Source organism: Acartia tonsa, chromosome 7 (genome assembly GCF_053477335.1).
Source record: "Acartia tonsa isolate MP-2025a chromosome 7, ASM5347733v1, whole genome shotgun sequence".
In the NCBI taxonomy this organism is placed as follows: domain Eukaryota; kingdom Metazoa; phylum Arthropoda; class Copepoda; order Calanoida; family Acartiidae; genus Acartia; species Acartia tonsa.
In genome coordinates this window covers 9,730,049-9,741,480 of record NC_137266.1, presented here as the reverse complement: position 1 = coordinate 9,741,480, position 11,432 = coordinate 9,730,049, and the positions used below count along the sequence as shown (strand labels likewise).

At 30.5% G+C, this 11,432-nt stretch overlaps 1 protein-coding gene across 1 annotated transcript; it reads right to left on the bottom strand.

Moving 5' to 3' along the window:
- Positions 1-748: 748 nt before the first annotated feature.
- Positions 749-10,655, bottom strand: LOC145324793 (uncharacterized). Its single transcript, XM_080167433.1, has 4 exons — positions 10,362-10,655; positions 3,858-4,055; positions 3,455-3,607; positions 749-3,205 (listed from the first exon to the last, which is right to left on the bottom strand). Exons 1-4 carry the CDS (start codon positions 10,482-10,484, stop codon positions 1,700-1,702), a joined length of 1,980 nt encoding a protein of 659 aa, XP_080023559.1. The 5' UTR covers positions 10,485-10,655; the 3' UTR covers positions 749-1,699.
- Positions 10,656-11,432: the final 777 nt, after the last annotated feature.

Sequence of the window (11,432 nt, the reverse complement as noted above, 5' to 3'; positions counted from 1 at the left end):
ATCCTAATCAATTTACACACACTTAACATGAATCAAAAGTTGCCGTAGCTGGTATATTATGGATTACTTTTTTTAATGTATTATATCAAATAATAGGAAGGCATTAAATAAAAGTGGTTATTTAGATAATATCAATAAATATTTTTTTTGTATTATATCGTAAACTTTGACTTGTCTTGTAGATAAACATTCAAAATTTGGATAGGCTTTTGAATGAAAAAGCTCTTTTATATGAAACAGAATAAGGTTCATTACTTAGGAGTTTCTCTTTAGGACTTTGTAGAATTTTAAACATTTCTAGTTTAATCTATCTCTAAATGGACAAAATGTAAACAATAAAATATCTTGAAATAAAACTAATTTTATTTCAAATATAGTCATTGTGCCTCATCGTTTAGGCAATCAAATTATGCTTTATAAGTTTAAAATCGATAGGAAGATTTTAAGATTCGTACTTCGTAGATAAATGTTTTTAATAATGTGTTTAGGCAATCACTAGTAATTTTGTGGATATTAGTCCAACGAGTGCTTAAGATTGTCAAAATAGTACCCAAAAAAATCCCATATGCAGTTAGACTGCTTAATGCAAACGGACAAAGTGGGTTATAAAGTAGACCAATCTTCACAAAAAAAAACTTTAAACGTCTATACATCTAATAAGCAAATTACATTTATTATTATTTCTAGACTAGACACACCGACACAGTTGTTTTAGAGTAGCTTTTCTATTAAGGAATAAACAATAATATAAAACTTTAACTTTATTTGAATTATTATTTTTATAATATTATCACAGAAATGTTTCAACAATTTGGCACGATACAAAATATTTAAAATTAAGAATAAAGCTGAATAAAAAAGTCACTTTTAGTACAGCTTTATTTAAATTATTTTAGGCTAATGAAATACCGATGGAATACTCTAAAATAACCTACAAAATAAAAAGTGTCTATTTTACAGGTTAGGATATCAAAACTATTGTTGTAAAGTCTAAAACCTGAAAACTTCAGGGAAAAAAACTCGGTATTTTATTACCTAACATAAAGATTTTCAATTAGGAGTATTTTTTTCATAATTTTACAATACCTAATTTTATTTCATTAAATTTTTGCTGAATTTACTTTATCATTAAAAATTACAGTATTTCTAGCTCTTACAAATAAGCAAATTAATTTATTGTCAACAATTTATGAGCAAATATAACAAATAACTTTTGTCTTTTATAGAATCCTCTTATTGAGGTAAATAGAGCAATGCATGCTTGGTCAGATTAAACTATAAACAATTATCATTATTTTTGTTATTTTCTTATGTTCAATTTCCCGTCAATTATTTGATGGTATCGTTTTCCAATATATAAGCTTCATGGGGTATTAGATACCATACAAAAATATACTTAAATTATTGAAAAAAATCTGCAAAAAATTTAAAAATCTAAAATAAGCAAAACTGATTAGTTACTTCTTTATGAACATATATATTTGTAAAACAAACTTACAATTTAATGTGTTATCAGTTTTGGCTATTTTATAGCCCATATTTTTTATTTGTTTACTGTGACACTTTTTCCAATTTTCACTGCATTGCTATTGTCTTTAACTTTTTATTTTAACTGTTTGTTTTTCTGTGAAAAATTTTATTGCTAAGCAAAATAATCACTTATAAAGTTTTTTAAGGATATAAATTATACTTTTAATTGCTAAAACATAGCCAATGGCTCCTCATAATGTGATTTAGGATCAAATCTGAGCAAAGTTGTAACTTTCTGATTAGTTTGAATAGGATCTGCATAGATATGAGAATATCCAGTGTCTGTGCTGTCCCTGGAGGAAGCTGGATCCTGCTGGAGCCTGGCCCAGGTATGGTGGACAGAGGCCTGGCTCTTGTAATCACTAAATCCAGAATCTGAATTCTGTGAAGAAGTTGTAGTTGTTGTTGTGTCCAGCTGTTGTTGTTGAGCTTGTGATGTTGTGGTAATATTATCCTTGTATAATAATGTTGTTGTATTTCTAGGATATAAAGTCATAATTCTGTCCTGATGAACATTTGCTGGGAGTAGAACCACATTCTCTTGATACACAGGACTACCAGATAACAGGCATCCATTCTTAGCCAGGGTGGCCTGGTGGTACGGATTATTATTTCCAGACAGGGTTGCCTGATGATATGGATTATTATGGATATTTGTCTTGTTGGTTGGATAGTTACTAACAACATATCTTTGTTCTAAATTATCTGGATATTCTAGAATATTCTTGACTGGTGGTAGCCCTGTGTGAGAATTATATCTAGATCTTCTATACCTGGCAATGAGAACAAGAACAGTTAGGATACAAAGTATGGAGACAACAGAGGCTACACCAATAATTGTGACCAGAGTATCAGAATCCTGGAGCCTAGATGTTGATATAATAGCAGAACAGGATTCCAGATCAATAAGAGCAAGATCTTGACCTCTGTATTGTTGAGGACTATAACATCTGACAACTCTGATACCAGCATCACTATTATTAACCATGGCATGGATAACTTCCTTCAGGAAATAATTCTCACATCCACAATCCAGAGGATTTCCAGAAACTTGGAAATGTTTCAATCTTTGCCAGGACAGAAGGGAACTTGGAATAATCTCAAGATTATTATCACTCAGATCAACTCTTTCTAATAAATTATTTCCACTAAATGTTGCAGCACCAATCATACTCAACATCTTATTAGCAGTGATGGAAACATCCAACAGATTTGAATTCTCAGAGAAAGCATTGTCCTGAATATTGACCAGAGCTGGACAACCAGACAGATCCAATTTTCTCAGGTTTACTAATCCTGCCAGGGAGTTCTCCTCCACCTGGAAATAATTATTCTGGCCCAGGTATAAAATCTCAAGGTTCACAAGTTTAGACAGAGCAGTAGTTGGTACACTTGATAATTTATTTCCATTCAGCTTCAATGTTTTCAAATTTGGAAGATTTGCTAAACTTTCATCTTCAATATTTTCAATGTTATTATGTCTAACATCTAGTATTGATAGAGATGGAAGGATAAGAGCATCAGCCTGTTGGATGTTAATAATCTTATTTCTATGCATATGCAGCTCTACTAGGTTGGTTAGTGACTCTAAGCCCTGTGGGATCATATCTAGATTATTCTCATCCAGTTTCAGCACTCTCAACTCTGGGAGGTAACTCCATGTTGTAGGCTCAATCTGAAATAAAATCTTTATTAAAAATCTATCAAATTTTATTTTGACTTTAAATGCAGGTATATATTTTTTAATTTATGCCTTAAAAATTGCAAATAATCTATTGAAATGGTCTAATCTATACTCTATCTGTCATTACAACTATTATAATCAGAGAATAGTTATAAATTTATACTATTATTTATTTATCTATCTGTGTATACTATAAGTATCTATCTATCTATCTATACTAGTATCTATCTATTTATTTACCTGATTAATCTGATTATAGCTGAGGTCTAGTGTCTGCAATGCCCCCAGATTAGAGAATAGTTGAGCCTGGATATTTGTCAACATATTCTTTCTAATCTCCAGACTTGTCAGGGAAACTAAACCACTGAAGGCATCTGTGGGCAGGTTGCTGATCTAAATATAAAGAAATAATTTAAAATAAATAATAATCATGGTTGCATATCATATAGTACTTGGTGGATAGGTATTCATAATTAGGAAGCTAGGGTTATAACTTTAAAAGATATTAAAAGAAAAAAGAAATATTAAAAATTTGTTTAAAAAGTAGATAGACTATTAGTTGAATTATAGAGTATCTTTTACTGTAAATCTTTACTAGACCATCAGACTCACCTATAATTATTTGTCTATCTATCTATTTTACCTTATTATCATTAAGTCTCAGGTCCACCAGATTTCTCTGACTCTTGAAAGCTTTACTGGGAACAATGACAAGACTGTTGTGACTCAGATCAACAAGTTCAAGCTTCGGATAAAACTGGAAGCTGGCATCAACCACATGGAAATCATTGTACTTCAGGATCAAGGTTCGAATCCCGGGGTTCAGGCTTATGGGCATCACCTAAAACACAGAACAAAAGTTAAAATCTTATTCATATCCTGTAATCTAATTAATTTTGATATTTAAATTAAGTCCTTATCTAGTTTTAATCTTATCATATGAACATTAAATTCAAACAAATCTTGCAATACAAGAAAGTAAAAAACTATCTTAAAATTAATCTTGATAATACAATTCCATCTAAAGTGCTTGCTATATCTCTGACATGAAAGGTTGTGCTAGGCTTCATATCACAAAGCTAATCTTAATTACAACTGAATTAGACTACAATGAATTTAATACATGCAAAAAAGGTTCATTATTTTTTGCACATATTTTAAATTAATCTTCCATTTTAGGTAGAACGTTTAAGTATCTAAAAAGTTTATAAATTAGCAAAATGTATAAAATAGAAAAAGACTTAGAAAATGTTGATATTACTTGTTTAAACAAAATCTGTATTCTGTTTGTTTAGCATTATACAATATCAATATACTTGATTGTATTTTAGATAATAGGATCCAGGTTTTATATAATATATTTTGTATTCTTTGCATTAGTTCGTTGATAGAGAAATAGCTATATAATGTTATTTGGATAGATAGATAGATCCATGTGAATTGTGAATTACTTTTGTTTGAATGTGTGAATTTGTCAACCAGAATTGAAAACCTAAATGTTGTTTGTGGTTCCTGAAACTATTAAGCTATTGAGGAATGACAGCATAGTTTAGGGATTTCAAATGTAGAATATGTCTGTAATACCTAAGACAAACACACTTTAAAACCCTCCTATTGTGTGTGTGGTTGACTTGGGCCAAATGAACTCAATTTGAACTCAATTTCCTTTCTTCACTTCTTCAAGAGGTGTTAACAAAATACTCATACAAATTTTATTGATTTTTTAAACTTTTTCTACGAAATATTTCAATTAATTTTTTTAATAACAAAGATTTTCATCTCAACCTCAGTGTAGTGGATAGAAAGACATACTAAATGAGTGACAGGGTAGACTTTCAGGGTAATGAGAATCTGCAATAGAAATTTTAGACATCAATCTTCGACAGCAACCAAGAAAATCACATTTCTAACATCACAAATCATCACAAAAAAATTAAATCAAACCTTTTTTTAAGTAAACAAAATTGTGTATTTATACAAAAACACCTAGAGTAGAGTAGCTGTACTTGTAAATGAAATAAAACAAATGTTTTTGTTAGTGATTTGCAAAATTGTGGTGTCATACAATGTTTGTCTTTGAAAAGCTCATATTTCCACAAAGTTCAAATGTTCAAGTTAGCCTAAATGGTGCTTGCTTACATGTGAAGACCGGAGCACCAAAAACCCCCCCCCCCGCTTAGTTTTGACAAAAATCAAAAATAAGGGGGGGGTAGTTTTTTAACCCCCCGCTTAGTTTTGACAAAAATCAAAAATAAGGGAGGGGTAGTTTTTAACCCCCCCCCTTAATTTTGATGAAAATCAAAAATAAGGGGGGGGTAGTTTTTTCACTGTACAACACGCCAGAAAGTTGAGTGAGGTAAATCAAGTAAATCCAGTATACCAGAGGGGAAACCTTATTACAGGGATATTCATGTTTTGGGGCATAATTTCCTTATTTATTTATTTATTTTCCCAGTAAAAGGTTTTAATTTTGTGCGCACAAAATTAAAACCTTTTACTGGGAAAATAAATAAATAAATAAGGAAATTATGCCCCAAAACATGAATATCCCTGTAATAAGGTTTCCCTTCTGGTATACTAGATTTACTTGATTTACCTCACTCAACTTTCTGGCGTAATGTACAGTGAAAAAACTACCCCCCCCTTATTTTTGATTTTCTTCAAAATTAAGGGGGGGGTTTTGAACAAAAAGTCTTTGCCTTTCCCTGCACTTTTCCTCCTTGCCATTTTCCAGACATTAAAAAACTACCCCCCCCTTATTTTTGATTTTTGTCAAAACTAAGCGGGGGGGGGGGGGTTTCGGTGCTCCAGTCTACCACATGTAAGCAAGTACCGCCTAAATTTAATTTAATCTTTAAGAACCAAAAAAGTATGAAGGGAGACACATTTTGATAAGCCATAATGGGAGGAAAGACTTATCTAATTTGCCCCCAGCAAATTAAATGTTGGCAATTTAATAAGTTGATCCCTTTAAATCTTTTCAGTGCACAGCTACTATGTTTTTAACTTTTCTTGTAGTTAACATTTGTCAAAAAAACATGAAATTTTAAATATGAATTGTTCTATTAAAATAAAACCTTATGAGGTCGACCTCCAAATAAACTTGTGTTAAGAGTTAGGCATGAGTGAATTAGTCTATTTCCCTCTTAAATTAAAACTCTCCTTCCCTCCAAAATAATTGAAATTAACAGTACCATCCCCCCCCCCCCCACCTCATTCATATCCTCCTTTTATAGTCTAAATATGTTCCTTTAAGCTGTATAATTTTTCTGATATATATTTTCAAGAAAAAATGTCAATAACAATATAGAAAAACAATTCCAAAACTAACATATGTAGGTAAGTATTGTATCTAAAAAGAAATGTATAGTTATAGTTTTGCTAAAAATCAAACTTTTGCACTAATGCAAAAACGTTTATTTTCGCAGCAGCAAGCTACACAGCAGAGCAGTAATATTTCATATTCATTCTAATTAATTCAATTAAATCTCAACAGCCTGTTTCAGAGCCATTTTAGTCAAGTAATTCAATAAAAAGATTTTATCTCCAAATTGGATTATCTAAAAAATACCCAAAATAAATAAAATTTAAGGTATGGTAGGCAAAAAATTCTAAAAAAGTACTTTAAAACTTTTAGGAAGCACTTTGAGTTTTGTCAAATTAATTTTGCTGCCTAAAGTGTGTGTGTGTGTGTGTGAAAATTTGTGTGCAAATGTTTTAGTAAAATTCGCACATCTTTGAAAAATGGTATAATATTGTCGAAATAAAAAAACTTCATTATGCCAAAAGTAAGCATCATCTATGATAAAAAGCTTTGATCTAGGATATATGTATGTTTTTGTCTGCCTGAAGTTTAAGATCTCGTTAATTGCTTGATCATTTTATTTATTTTTTCATACTTTAGTGCTTTCCTGGGAAGTGACTTTAAAAAATGTTGAGCTTAAATGTCATACCCTTCCCTACTCTTTATAGGCCCGTGGGGACATGGCTTAACCATTGATGAAAAAACATAAGACCATAGCAAACACAAATTATGAAGTTTTGTATTCACATTCTATCTCACCAGATGTGTGGAGAGATATTTGGTGCACAACACTTTTACATAAAATTTGACTAAATAAAATTTAAATTTTCAACTTTGCACAACCTAGCAAAATATTATAGGCAGAGATGGGTAAATAGATAAATAGATTCATAGATGGCAAATAGATTTTCAGTTTGGCTTCGAAACCGATTAATATCTCCTAGACTAGAACCGGTTCACAGCCATACTAAAAAATCATGAATAGCATCATATTATAGACAGTTTTCCACGAATATTGAAGAAAAAATCATAAAAATAATACCAGTTTTGTTAGACTGGTTTAAATCTTATCATTTTTTATTTTAATATCTGCAGAAGCTGCGAAAAACAACTATACTAAGAAGAATATTATATGATTAAAAAGAATTACAATTTTAAATAAGAAAAATCTAAAATTAAATCAATTTAAATTAAAAGACCGCAAAGTATTTAAGGCTGTCAAAGCTTTTCAAAGCACATCAAAGAAATATAGACAGATTTATTTCAAAAGAGATAGATGGAGAGAGAGAGAGAGAGAGAGAGAGAGAGAGAGAGAGCGAAAGAGAGGGAGAGAGAGAGAGAGAGAGAGAGAGAGAGAGAGAGAGAGAGAGAGAGAGAGAGAGAGAAAGAGAGAGAGAAAGAGAGAGAGAGAGAGAAAAAGAGAGAGAGAGAGAGAGAGAGAGAGAGAGAAAGAAAGAGAGAGGGAAAAAGATTCCTTTTAAAGATGTAAAGTGTCCGTTGATTGATTTTAATGTCACTGATTTTGACACATTTTTACATCAATTTTAATGCAACTTAAAAATATCTAAGTGGTCCTCTTTCAAAACTGCAAATTTCGCAACGTTAATTTATTCTTTGTTAGTTTTGACATATATTTTTGAGCATACGTCTAAAAGCTTTATAGAAGAATTAACTTTACTCTATATAATTTTTATTGACTTAAAACTTAACCTAAATGAAAGAACATACTTTTATTAAATTGATATTTTATTGATTTATTTTTCAACTTTGGAACTGTAGTTTTTGGGCAGATATTAATTAGGGTGGCCTTCAATTCAGGGATCAAGAATCTCGAATATCATAAAAAATAGGAGGGGGGGGGGGATAATGTTACAAATCTTATAAATCTACACATAATTGGTTAACTAATTGTCAAGTTATACCCAGTTATATTAATACACAAAACAAATAAAAAGACACATAAGTTCAAAAAGCATGTTTTTTTATTTAATTAAAGTAACTTACTTTGACAATCTAACTGACAGACGAGCAGACTATTTTTTATTTTTTTATAAAGATTAAAGACTAGCTACACTATTAATAAAAATGAAAATAATAAATATTTTTGTAAGTCAGAATTGTAAGTGGCAATATAATTTTTTTCCTGCCAGTCATTTACATATTATTAGTCATGGAAATGGTATAAGAATAAAAAAAAATCAGTGAAAGTAACAGGATGTCTTTCCAGAAAAGGTTTACTATAACTAGTTATTTAAAAGGAGGGTACCTCCACCCTTTCAAAAGAAATCAACACTAGATTTTTTTGTTGTTCTTTTAAAAAATTGAATTTGAGGGTCAACATACACCCCCTCTCTATAAGTGGCTCTGAAGCCTCTAGGGGCGTAGCCGCTATAATTATAGTAATTAATAAGACCATTCATACTCTTTAATTAATATATTTTCGTCTGTATGTCAGTCAGTATAGAAAACTTACAGATATCTTACTATTACTAATTCTAAATTTAGCTTCATATCTATCTATTATTGTCTATTTATCTACCTATTAATATTCTTAAATAATGGTGTTCCCTCACTTGCGCATATTATCATATCATATCCTCATGGTGTGTTTTATAGTCGCAAAAAAATAGCAACTAAATAAATCATAATGATATTGAAGAAACGTGGAATGGGCAGTTTGTGCTATATTTATATTGATAGTTTTGGCTGAATTAAATGCACACTAAATAATATACATTTCTGCCAGTCATTTAATGTGTTTCTTACATACATCATCAATATCATATCAAAACAGACATACGGACAAAGTTTCTCAAATCAAGTCGTCAAGTACCTTCAGAAAATATTTTGATGACATTTAAAACATTGAAGTTTTGAGTTTTAAGATAATTATGTCACTAAGTAGAAATAAATTACAACGGGGATCAAATTGTCGTCAATTTAGGTTGCTAACATGGCCATAATTTATTGGTCAGTTCGTTTTTACAGTTAAAGGGAAGGGATACATGATAGTCAGGTGGAAGATCCAAGTAAAAATAAATCAAAAACAAGTTGTAGTTTTAGTAGTTTGAGTATCTGTTTTTTTATAAACTTTTTTCTTTATTTTTGGGGGACAATTAAGAAAAATTATTTTTCATACAACTTTTACAAAAAATCTTTGAACATATCCAAGGCTTTAGAATGATAAATAAAAGAAGAAATAAAAGCTTTTTTTATGTCAAGAATTGTTGAAATCTACCATGAAATTATAACCTACAGTATTCAGGGATCTTAAGGGATAAGACAATGAAAAATAAAATGATATATAGTTCAAATTATGATTAACAAAATTAACACTTCTGGATAAAGTTACAATGGTAGGTTTATATAAACCAAAAAAGGCTTAAAACTAGTACCCTAAGTGTTTAGCGTGCTTGTAAAACTTAGGGTACCGGAAAAATTTACAGTCCTTTGTCCACTCCCTCCCTGCAACTTGGAAAGTGATACTTTAGAAAATAAACTTATGTAGAGACAAAAATATATAACACCTTAATTTTTAAATATTTATATTATTTACATCAAAAGTCAAAACGCATTTAGGCCACAATAAAATTTTAATACTTATTTTAAGTTAGGTTAGGTAAGGGTTAACTGAGTCCCGCAAGAATAGAAAAAAATGTTAATTATTAAATATTGTAAATGTATCTTTAAAATCTTTTAAATATTTGTAAGTTTTAATGAAATTTTATTACATTTTTTTAAGTGTAGGTAAAAATACCAACATTTCTATTTCATTAGTCATATACTTTGAAAGCTATAAATTGGATAGCTAGATAGATAGCAAGAAAGATAGAAAATCTATACCTCCATATTAGCTTTGATACAAGTAACAACAGATTGTTGTTCGTCGCAGCCACAGCCGTAAGGACAAAACATTTCAACCGGCACCAGACATAGCAGCAGTAGGAAATATACTTTTTTATCCATTTTATTGTATTAGTATTTCACTTTTATGTAATGTTTATTAAATTTTCACTTTGGGGAAATTTCAGCACTTAATAAAATTCATTTTATTTTCAAAGTCACAAGATGGAGAAATTTAATAATTTCTCTGGAGAAATTTCATGACCTTTTCCGTGCAAATAGTAAATCAAAACTAATGTGTAAAAGTAAAACGGGCACGGACTAAACGGACGGAGTAAGGCATTAAGCTAATTTGGAGGGGATTTGGCGAGAAAAGGGAAGGTAATAGTGCGCGAAAAGGGAGGATAATCTCACTGTTACCGGGACGCATAAGGAAGTAAGAGCACGCACTCTGAACAGACACACACACACACCAAATATACGGTACAGTACAACCATAAGTGTATTCCGTACCAGTACAAATAAAACTAATTAAGAGCGTGACAGTAGGAATTTTTTGCTTTAGTTTTCGAAGATTTTTCAATGAAGTCAAAAGGTTTCGTGATTTTTTAAAGGAATAGATAGTTCTTTTTTGATATTTTTCTTTCTTTAGATATATATCCCAATCCATTTTATTTCTCACTCGCTCTTCTTCTATCCATATTTATCTTTCTTTATCTCTCTCTCTCTCTCTCTCTCTCTCTCTCTCTCTCTCTCTCTCTCTCTCTCTCTCTCTCTCTCTTTCTCTCTCTCTTCCTTTCTTTCTTTCTTTCTCTATTTCTCTCTCTCTCTCTTTCTTTCTTTCTCTATTTCTCTCTCTCTCTCTTTTTTTTTACTTTCTCTATTTCTCTCTCTCTTTCTCTCTCTCTCTCTCTAACTCTCTATCTTTCTCTGTCTCGCTCTGTCTCTCTCTGTCTCTCTCTGTCTATCTATCTATCTATCTATCTATCTATCTATCTATCTATCTATCTATCTATCTATCTATCTATCTATCTATCTATCTATCTATCTATCTATCTATCTATCTATCTA